The sequence below is a fragment of the Mus caroli genome, chromosome 13 (assembly GCF_900094665.2).
Source record: "Mus caroli chromosome 13, CAROLI_EIJ_v1.1, whole genome shotgun sequence".
Taxonomy (NCBI): Eukaryota; Metazoa; Chordata; class Mammalia; order Rodentia; family Muridae; genus Mus; species Mus caroli.
This window is the reverse complement of record NC_034582.1, coordinates 16,050,934-16,062,703: the sequence shown is the minus strand read 5'-3', so window position 1 is coordinate 16,062,703 and position 11,770 is coordinate 16,050,934. Positions and strand designations below refer to the sequence as shown.

Here is an 11,770-nt window from a genome sequence, read left to right as displayed (position 1 = left end):
AGGGAAGTGGGGGGGTATGGGGGACTTTTGGGATTGCATTGGAAATGTAATTGAGGAAAATATGTAATAAAAATATTAAAAATTAAAAAAATATCATCCCGTACTGAAATTAATGATTTACAAAATGAACCTGTCTTATTTCTGATTCTATAACCTTTGGAAAGGCAGCACATAGTCCAGAGGGCAGATGGGATGTCTACTGAATGACATGGAATTCCTACAGCTAGCTCTGAAGCAGACCTGTGTTTGCAGGTATAGTGTTCAGTACCCCAATACAAGGCTCCTGTTTGTCTGTAATGGGATATTGCTCAGTAGCCTGGTACCTTCTGTGGTGACTCCTTTTGGAGTGTCTGCTCCGTTGCAACAACCCCACCCCTTTGGGGTCTGTATCTGCACCTAGGTCTTTCATTACTCCTATTTGCCTCTTATTCAGTGGTATGATGACAGCCCAGGTATTCTCTGCTATAAAACTGGGATTGGCAATCAGATGGAGTACCAACACACAGAGCTGACCAAAGTTCAGAGAGCACCGAAAACAGTTCATGTGCAGAACAGAATCAGCAGAGCCAGCTCTGAGAGGTCAGAAGAGAGGATGCCCAGGTGCCTGGAGCTTACCATTTCCTGACACCTAGCTTGATTTTTAGGATGTGTGCTTTCTCTGACTTTTGATTCTAAGCCTCATTCCTTCGATTATCCTAAGAAAGTTTTCTTCTTTTCATACTCGTCTTAAATCAGTTGGATTTCTTTATTTATTTGGGAGCAGCAGGAACCAAATCTGGGGCGACACACCTGCCGACCATGCATACAGCCCCTGAACTTGTCTCAGGCCCAATCTGACTCCTCTTGGTTACAGTCTTAGTAGGGATTGTCTGCCTGGTCTGCCTGGTTGCCACATGCTGCTTAGGGATTCCGTGTCTGGCAACAACGATAAAGGAATTAACATACAGAAGACAGAGTGATACACTGACAAAAGCATCTTAAAATGGATCTATTAGATATGGCCCAGGAGCACAAGAGATAAAAATTAGGGTCTCATCAAATAAAACAATTGGTTTTTCTAGAGGGGGCACAGTAATAAAAGTGAAGAGAAACTCACAGAATAAAGAAAAAATTAGCCAGATATACATTTGACATGGGACCTGTATATGAATCCCCAGAAGAAACCTCCATTAAAATATCATGAGATTTGGTGGTAAATGGATGGAACTGGAACATATTATACTGACTGGAGGAACTCAGACTCTGAAAGGCAAACAGTGCAGGTGCTCGTTTGTGGTTCTTAGCTCTAGGATATGAATAGGAAACCTAGAATAGCCCCTGGAACTAGGAAAGTGAAGAAGGACCAAGAAGTGGGGAGCTAGAGAGTGGGGAACATCAAGGCATAGGTTATATGAAGGGGAAAATGGGTAAATGGGGGGCTTTAACTGGGGAGGAAGGATGGAGGGTAATATGGAGGGGGAGGGAGAGAGGACAGATAAATATATTAAGGATCCTTGGAAAAGGACATAGGAGTCATTATTTATATTTACCCAAAATTACATATGCTATAAATATATATTACATGTATAGGACATGCATTTTTTGAAGTGCTGGGGACTGCAGAGCAGGAGCCATCTTTACATTTTTCTCTAAATTGGGTGGTAACTTCCTGGCAGACAGGAACTTGTCAGATCAATGACACAAGTGACAGCGGGTGAGGCTGTGGAACAGAGGGTGTGTAACCTTGTACAGTCACTATGCTTATACTCCATTGCTAGGGATGTACAAACTTGGAGAGTCATGATAGACACAAATATGGCACTTTCTTAGAAAATTGAGAATCAATCGACTTCAAGACCCAGATTTACCACCCTTGAGCATATACCCAAAGGATGTTCCATCCTACCGCAAGGATACTTGCTCAATCATGTTCATTGCTGCTTTATTCATAATAGCCAGAAACTGGAAAAATCCTACATGTCCCTCAGCTGAAGAATGGATAAGGGAAAGGTGGTAATCTACATAATGGAGTATTACTCAAGTGGTTTAAAAAATTATGTCATGATATTTGCAGTCAAATGAATGAAACAAGACAAAAATCATCTTGAGTGAGGTAACCTAGAACCATAAAGACAAATATAACATACATTTACTTGTAATTGGATTTTAGCTGTTAAATAAATGGTATTCAAACTATAATCCACAGACTCAGAGAGATTAGGTGAAGAGGAGGAGTCTAGCAAGGATGCATGGACTCCCCTGGGAAAGGGAAATAGAATAGATTTTGTGGGTGGACTGGGAGTGGATGTGGATGGGAACAGGAAGGATCAGGTGTGTGTGTGTGTATGTGTGTGTGTGTGTGTGTGTGTGTGTGTGTGTGTGTAAGCTATCTTAGTTTCAGACCCATTAACCCATTGACCTCTACCTACGTGGCACAGAAAATCACCATCCAGGCTGTATCCAAATTCCTTACTGAAAAAAATAAAATAAAATAAAAACATGCTGCAACAAATGGCTATTATTTTCATTTGTTCTGCAACAGTGGATATACAGAGCATATTCCTGGAATTCTCTTAACATGGCTTCCAACAATCCACAGCCTTGCTGGGGACCTGGCAGGGAAGGAAATGGGAACCTTGTGTCTACTCTACTGGTGTGAAGGTCTTGGGATATCACGGTAGATTACTAGACTAAACCCATTTGTAGCCTCCTGGAAACAGAAGTAACTCCTGGAGACTTTCCCTGGTGGACTTCATTTGATAAGCCTGAAGCAGCTTTGAAAAAATAGAATGGCAGCAAGCTGTGACTTTAGGAAACTAAGTAAAGATGACCCCTCATCCTAGACCTGGTTCCAAAGGAACCAATGAATCAGGTTCTTTGAATGCTATTTTTAAAAGAAGGCTTTTCCTCTAGAGACACATTCCCTGGTGTGTATAATAAGATCATGGTTTTGTCAAAACCTGACTAAGTCAGACTTTTTGTTATTGCCTCTACACAGAACTCCTAAGTGTCAGAACTTGTACCCAGGTTCCCTGTGTGTAGTACTTGGCCACCACAGCTATCCATAGGATGAATTTTGGGCAGGACTCCATATTGAGTCTGCTTACTAGTAATTGTTTCTTAGTTCTGAGTCTATGTAACTCCACTACCCATGCTATCTCAGTCCCCTCTTCTGCTACATGTCCATTGTATAGTATGAATATGGAAGTTGTCCTGGCTAGGGTTACCATTGCTGTGATGAAACACCACAATCAAAGCAACTTGCGGGAGGAAAGGGTTTATCTCAGTTTACACTTCCAGGTAACAGTCCATCACTGAGGGAAGAAAGGGCAGGAACTCAAACAGGGAAGGAACCTGGATGCAGGAGCTGATGAAGAGGTTGTGGAGGGGAGTTGTTTACTAGTTTGCTCCTCATGGCTTGCTCAGCCTGCTTTCATAGAGAACCCAGGACAACAGAGCCTAGGCAACAACCCACCCACCATGAACTAGACTCTACTCCATGAATTCCTAATTAAGAAAATGTCCTGCAGGCTTGGCAGTCTGATTGAGGCTTCTTAGTTGAGGTTCTTTCAGATGACTTCAGCGTATGTCACATTTGACATAAAACTGGCCAGCATAGAAGGTTTCACCTTATTCCCCACTGTCCTCGGAAGATGTAAAGCAAATACAGAGAGAATTTGGAAATAAAATGTTCCTGTGAAGAAGAAGTCACAAAGCCAGATCTCAGTCAGTGCTCAGAGTTTCTGTCAGGTCACTATAGCTAAATTCCCTAAAAAGATTGAAGGATGCTGAGGGGATGAGCCCTTACTGTGTACGAATGTCACAGATACACATGCAGGGTCTCAGTTTTCACAGTTCCCCAATGAAGTCTATGTTATTATCCCTGTCAACTAAGGAGAGCACAACAGTATGGAGAAGGCTAGGTAAGAGGCACTAACAAACCAGCAAGAGGAAGAGGAGGAGGAGGAGGAAGAAGAAGAGGAGGAGGAGGAAGAGGAGGAGGAGGAAGAGGAGGAGGAGGAGAGCAATGCAGTCCAGATGTCTAAATTCAGCATCATGTCGAGAACTGAAAATTTCAGATACGAATGGAGCTGATCCAAAAGAACACCTTCCCCATCACAGAAGGGGGCTTTTTGTTTGCTTACCTTTGAGACAGGGTCTCACTATATAGCCCAGACTATCTTCCATCTGGTGATCTTCCTACCCCATCTCCTTTAGTGCTAGAAATATAGACAGGTATGTACCACCACATCTAATTTTGATGTTGAGGAATTATTGTGCAAGCAAAGTACCAGACCTCATTGTTATGAACACATAGACAAAATTAAAATGTACATACCTAAACAGCTTTGGCCATGGGAGTAGCTGTCACCTGGCTGGTCCTCAGAGGGCACAGAGGCCAATGAGTGAGAGAGCAGAAGAAGCAGAAGGGTGGTCTTGAAGACTTTCCAGGGAAACTTCATCCTGAGCCGTACCAGGAGCAGCACTCTTGGACCACAAGATAACTCCACTTCTCAACCTTGCTTGGCCCCTCTGTAGTTACCACACCCCAATGCACACTGCCACGAGCACACTGTGCAACAAGTGTGATGCAAGAGAGCACGTGTCTGCATGCGCGCACATGCACACACACACACACACACACACACAGTGGCTATTCTGCAATGTCTGAGAGAAATTCAGATGTCCAGATCTGGAAGGGCTGGAGAAGTCCTAGTTAGGCAGTCCCTCTGAGCAAAGACTTCAGGAAAAAGAAACACCCGAGTTGCACATTGACAGAAACAGTACTTCCAGCCTCTGGCTGAAGTCAGTGACCACATGAATCTTGAGGTTTGCCCGAAGCACTCTGTTGGGTTGGAACAGAGAGGTTCTTCCTGTTTCATTCTTACAAAATGAAATGAAATGTAAACTAAAACCTAAGAAGAAAACTTAACACCACCTGCACACAGCCAGCCCTTCAGCAATCACATTGGTAGCACCCACATAGTGAAGAAGTTATAGTTGTAATGTAGAATAATTATGATTATAAAGTGTAATGCAGAATAATATTTAAACTTATTTAGCTTTCTTCTAACTGGCTGCATGTGTGGGGATGGACTCGTTGCTTTGTCAGAGAGCCTTCTGGTCAGTGGTGACTTTCCTCTAGCAAAGAAAGAGTATTTCTTGCAGGGCCCAGCTTTCTTAAAGTCTTCTATTGGGTATGCAGAAAACAATGAGCAGTCAGCAGGACTAGATCTTAAATCTAATAAGAAGAAAAGATGTGTGCGCTAGCTGCTTCATGTTGACTTGCCTGGGCAGGCTGCATCGTTTCCCTGAGAATTTGGAGATACGCTATGTTTTCCACCTGAGGGCCATTTGCTCACATTTAAGAGACTGATTTTTCTGCTTTGAAGTCAAGGATTTGGCACTGCTTTTCTGAGGAAAGCAATCTGGAAAAGGGGACTTAAAAAATAAATGTTTTGGTATTTTTTAATCGAATATACCAAACACTCAGACAAGCTCAGAGGCTAAAGTACCTCAGTCCAGATAAGAGTCATATGACTGTCCCTTCTTGCTTTGGCTCTGAGAAAAGCTTATTACAGACTTAGTTAATTCATGTTAGTTAAATTTATTAGCATTGTCTTGTTTAATAGAATAGCATTTTTTTTTACAATTTCATACATGTATTCAATATATCAAATCCATCGTCAATCCCCACTCCACACACACACACACACACACTCTGGCCACCCCCTATCATGTCTCCTTCTCTCCTCTGAGGACAATTAGCACTGCCAGTTGATACTGACTTGACCTTGAGTGCAGGTGAGGCAGGATTTTCCCAATCCAATCACACTAAAATGTTAGGGAAGCAGGAGGCCAGTGATTGGACAGTGAAAAGGGAGGCGGGGCTAAGTATTGCAGAGCTGGAGAGCATCTTAGGATCTTAGGAAAGAGGGGAGAAAAGGAAGGCCAAGATGAAAGCGGATGTAAACCGCTGTGGCTTTAACCAGCCATAGGTAGTTGTGATATCATAAGGTTAGAATAATTGGGATAAAGTTCTTATCATTATCATTTGGTTCTGAAGTTATTGTACTGACATCTTGTAAATTGAGAATTTATTGATACATAAATCTTTACTGGTTAATTATAAGCTTTAAGAGTTTTGATTCTACCGGGTAGATGGGTGTTTTGGCGGCTGACCGTGGGGTGGACGGTTGTTGCATGGGGCTGGCGGCAGTGATCTGCCAAGGGACTCAGAAGTTCTGGCCCAGAGAGACCGCCAAGTGGAAATCACCCGGCTGGAGACATGTGAGCCAACTTCCTTTCTCCATTTTCCCAGCTACCTTGGGTAATGGTAGTATATATAACTGTATAGGGATACTATGAGCATTCAGGTAATGTTGAACCTGAAGCCCCATGCCAGTAAGGAGTAAATGTGGAGTAAATCAAAGCTCTGGCTATTTCCCAAGTGGAAACGCAACTAACTGCGGCCCAGGGCAAGCATGGAGAGATTCTAAGGTTCTATGATAGTTGCAGAGCAACATGCAATGTTTGGGAAAATGCCACAAACACAAAAAGGCAGAAATGATTGAAACATCTTTTCTGGGCCAGTCAGTCTTCCAGAGTTCATGATCAGGTCTGTCTGACCCAGAGACTGCAGGCATGTTCCAGAAAAGCATTTGAAATTGGCCTGAGAATCTGGTAGTCTCAGTGCCCAGCTGCATGCAAGCATGGAAAACCTCAGGGTCAGGGGCTGTGCAAGTTGTATGTACTTCATCATTGCTATGTGATCAGTCAGCTCCACCTACAACCGGCCCATGACTTGGAAACTTTGAACGCATCTGGTATGCTTGGGCTTTAAGTTGGTATAGTAAGAGACCCTGACTTATCTCTTCAGAGTAAGCAAGTCCCTTACCCTCTCAGCAGGTGACATGCCTCTGCTAGAAAAGGATGGTTCCCTTCAGAGAGTAATACCTACTGTATAGCAGACACTCAATACATGGCTTTTCACACATGACCACTGAGTGGGCAGTACCAAAGGAACCCAGAAATGGGCAAACGGTGTTACTGACACAAGAAGCAACATATACACGCACATCCTCCACTAACCAAACCTCAGTGGTCACAAAAGTCATGGCTCTCAGAGGGGTGGCTGTATTTCCTACCAGGACTCCATTCGTTCATCAGGTGTACAGATGACTTATACCTCTGATCAAACTGGTGAAAAGACTTGGGGCCACCTGAGGTTTGTAAGAACTGAGGGGCTCCCGGGTGATACCCCCAGAGGAGCACTGCTGTCAGATGCTCTCATTTGGGGTCTCGAAGTCGGTTCCTGAGAAGTCCTGAGATTTCTTCCTTGCTGCACTTTTCCTTTCTCTGCTCAGAGGCAAACCTCCACCTTCTTCTCAGCAGGGGGAGGCTGGGGGTTTGTGATCCTGAAAACTGCAACTGTGGTTCTGGCTTGTTCCACTTGAGTCAGGAAACATCTGATTGCAATGATGGCCTCTGCTTCTCATCAGGAAAAGAAGTAGAGACAAATGTAGGTGAGGAAAGACAAGGTAGAAGCTGGTGGTGCTACAGGGAACTTCTGGGCTCAGCCTTTTCGCTCTGTGCCCAGGTTTCTACTGCTCTCTCCTTGGTCTGGCTCCCGACTTGTCATGCTGACTGGCTAGACCCAGACCTGCTGTAGAGGGCACTTTCCCTAGCCTGAGACCCTTTCTATACCATGCCTGCTCTGCTCAGGAGCTGGTAAATTAATCCTGGCAAGGAAGAATTTGGACTTTCTAAAAGAGCTCCAGAGGTCAGATGGGGAAACTCAACCCACTGTCATAGTTTCCCCTTAGTAACTGTGCATCCTGAAACTATCATCTATCTATCTATCTATCTATCTATCTATCTATCTATCTATCTATCTATCATCTATCTCTTCATTCACACTTTATGTATACGATTGTGTGCCTGAATAGATGTATGTGCACTACATATAGTCAGAAGAAGATGTATCCCCTGGGAGTTTTAGTTCTCCACCTGATGTGGATGCTGGGAACCAAACCTGGGTCCTCTGATGGAGTAACAAATGCTCTTACAGAGTCATTTTTCCAGTCCTTTATTTAACTACAAAGTGCTGCTTATCATGCCAATATTATAGCACTATTATGATGATTAAGAGAGTGTATTTTAAATCTCTAAATGTTAATGCTAGTTAAATGTAAAGCTACCAACAGAGAATGACAAAGATCTGAGATGGTATATATGCCCGCTACCAGGATGTGGTCATCACCCACTGTATACACATATTGAAATGTCACATGGTACCTCACAAGTATGTGCAATGGCTATGCATCAATTAAAAAGTCATTCATTTAAAATGTAGATCTGGCAATGAACCAGCATTGCCTTTCTGTAGTGATATACTGAATTTTAACATTTTACACATTAACTCAGGTACATTTTAAAAGCTTTATTTTAATAATGCAAGCTCAAAACTGCAGTGTTTAATAGGGATTCAGAGAAGCCCAGAGAAATATGTTTTCAGTAAGTGGTAGTGACCCTTATGTGTGAAAGGTGAGTTTTTATTGATGAATTCATGAGGTGTCACCTGTGGGTACTCCTACTGGTGGAAAAATGTGGAGACCAGGGCAACTCACTCCTATTAGGCATACCAGTGAAGAGCCAGTTACCAGAAATAATCCTGAGCTCCTCCACACCTTGTGAATGTAGCAATAGAATGAGGGTCCTGAAAACTGCCCAATAGGGTTTGTGCTCTGATACCCCTGTCCTGCCCTCCAACCTATCACTCACCTAATCATTCACATTGGCATTCTAGAGTTTTAGAATGGAATTTTAATTTAGAGCTTTAGAGTGGAGTTTTAGTTTAAAGCTTTAGAATGGAGTTTCAGTTTAGAGTTTTATGATGCTCTTGATCAATTTTCAGAAACACATCAGAGCGAGCTGGGGACATGGTTCAGCGGTTAAGAGAGTGGTTGTTGTGAAAGCAAGAGGACCTGAGTTCAAATCCTCAGCATGTATATGAAAGTTGGGTATAACTATGCTTTGCTAGAATGCCCGCACCAAGAGACAGATGGGGTAACTGCTGATGTTGGGGGCTTGACAGCCTTTGGCATAGCCATAAGGCAGGGGGTGAGGGAGGGACTTCAGCTTCAGTGAGAGACTGTATCTCAACAGCTAGGATATGGAGAGAGAAAGACACTCGATAGCTTCCTCCTTGTGTGTGTGTAACTCCCCCCCCCCACACACACACACATATTCCTCCCTGGAAATATATTTATGAGAAAAGTGTTCATTTATGACAAAACTGTCTGGAAGGCGGATCAGGTCTATCAAGTAAAAGCTTTTTCATCTCCTGGCCATTAGTTAAAGGAAAGAAGCTGAGGTAGAATGGAGGGAGGAGAGCAAGAATGAAGGACACACATGTGCTGCTGGGCTTTTGGTGAGCCAGACATATGGCAGTGAGAGGCAGAGTGGCAAAAGGGCAGTGCTAACAGGAGTCTGTCTGACGGACCTGGGAGGCTACTTTGCATGCATTAGAGAGATGATGAGGTGCCCAGGCCTTGTGTGGAGTATGTGGAGATCAGTGAGTAGGTGAGTTTTCTGTTTGGAACAGAGCAAGGCAGCTAAGAGAGGCTGGCAGAAGCAAGTACAGAGGTGGGAAAGCTATGTAAACACAGACCTCAGGGATTCACTGGGTATCTTAGGAGGGCTGCAGACTCTCATATGTGTCAGATCAAGGCTAGTCGGGTTTAAACCATCTTCATCTGCCTCTCCTACCTATAAAGGTAAGTTTGAATGCTTATAACTAAGCAAAATAGATACAGCTTTATTAAGAATGGAGTTCATTCGATTCATTTTAAAGAAAGGAAATCCAGAGGTTATCCTACTACCCTAGGGCTGGCTTTTGTCCTCAGGAGTGGCTTTAAATGGCTGCTTGCACCCCAGTCACTGTGTTTCTGCTGCAAGTTAGGAGAATACAGAAGCAGAAAAGGGCGAGCTCACGTGTTCCCTAGGAGCAAGATCTCCTTCAACATTTCTGCTTACATTTCATTGGCCACACCTAGTTGCAAAGGGTTCTGGGAAATGGAGTCACATGTTTACTTTAAAATGCAAGGGAAGCGAGCATGCGTATCTTTTTTCTCTCCCTTTTGAATGATGGGCAGATAATGGTGCTCTCTGGAAGCCTTTTAACCCAAATCCTGTGTTGTTCACAGAAATGATGCTGTCAAAAGCCCAGGTGACAACCTCAGCTGAAGTTTGACTGTTGAGGGTCACCTGGGTAGGGCCTTGTGTATAAGTAGGCCCCTGTTTTATTGGGGGTTTGCATCTGTATTTAAAAAAATGAACCAAAAAAATAAATTACCAGCTACAAATTTCCTGTCAATATGTTCATACAGAAAGCTGGAAATTAGGGATGAACAGAAAGCTAAAAAATGCTTTGTGATTCAGGTAGATGACATAGAATCCTACAGTTGTATGGGATTCTTAAATTAGTTGGCCAGAGTAGTGGCAGTCTCGAGAGGTCTGCACCTCTAGATAAATGAAGACATGTCTGTACTCCAGTAGACAGTGACAACTTCACTCCATCTGCTCAGATGCTCACATGAGCTTGGACCAGTGGGTCACAGGCTGTGCCCTGGCTTCACAAGGCCTTGTGATTAGATTTAGAGAATAGACAGGGTACGATGGTCACAAAACTGCTTTGCATGTTGGGTAACAAAGAGCAGGTAGTCAAAATGCAGAACTTCAGTGCCATCTGGGCCCCAGTGTTTCCACTGGGAGGGAAAGCACGTGGGGGTAGGGAGAATGAACTCGGTGACTTGGGGAAGTCAAGATCCAGTACAAAGATCTCCCCATGTGACCCTCTGCTGAAATAGCATATGCTTTGAGAGGAAGCAAGCCACAGAAACACAGCTAGTGATGAAACTGGAGTGAAAGAAAAATGGCCTTTTCAGTCTGAGGACATGCTGCATCACCCTATTGTTTAGGATCTCAAAGTTCCCAGTGCCCATCACATCAAGCGTGAAGATTTCAGAGTCTCGCAGACCTCTGAGTCACCTGGAGTCAGCTAATGTCTCCACTCAGGTTCCTAGTCACATCCCTCGGGTCTTTTACATTCTGATTTTACTGAATGATGTATAAAGACTTATGTTTGCATAAATACATAGTTTGCATAAAGACTTAAGTCTGCATATGACATTTATATGCATAAAGACTTATGTCTGCATCATACATAAAGACATGTTGATGCCTCAGGTTATGACTAGCTGCCCTTGTCCCCCTGCCTCTGCATGTGCTGCCCCTTGTAATATCCCTTTCCTAATCTTGCAGACTGTTCCTTTCCCTTCAAGTTCACTTTTCTTAGAAGGGCTCCCTCTCCTTGATCAAGCATTCTTTGCTCCAGTCTCAGTGTTCCCCAGATGTTCTGGCATCAGTGTCCATCTGGGTCTCCCAGAAGCTGTGAGTTCCTGGATAGCAGCATATTTGGTACCATCTGCAGTGCATGTACCAGACTCTGGGATTGTTAGTCGGACAAAAATGAGTGAAAAGAGCAAAATAAAGAATAGATGTATTAAGTATTGCCATCAGCACAGCAGGGGAAGGTATTTCAGGGTATTTTTGCTTTGTTTTATTTGGGGGAGTATGATTTTTTTCTTTAAAAAAAAAAGGATTTGAGGCAGTAAATTTGGGCCTCAGAACTAAAGCTCAGAGCCAATACTGAGAAAAATGGTCAGCACTGGAGACTATATAGGCTGAGCATCAAGAGGGAGCTCCACAGGGGACTCTACAGGGCATT

General features: G+C 43.4%; 1 protein-coding gene across 1 annotated transcript in view; it reads right to left on the bottom strand.

The window, feature by feature from the left end:
• The window catches only part of Aoah (acyloxyacyl hydrolase), a 202,897-nt gene extending 198,286 nt beyond the window's left edge, over positions 1-4,611 (bottom strand). Inside the window, exon 1 of the mRNA XM_021180609.2 lies at positions 4,319-4,611. Within this exon, the coding sequence (XP_021036268.1) occupies positions 4,319-4,442 (124 nt within the window). The 5' untranslated portion in view covers positions 4,443-4,611. The remainder of the gene's footprint in view (positions 1-4,318) is intronic.
• Positions 4,612-11,770: the final 7,159 nt, after the last annotated feature.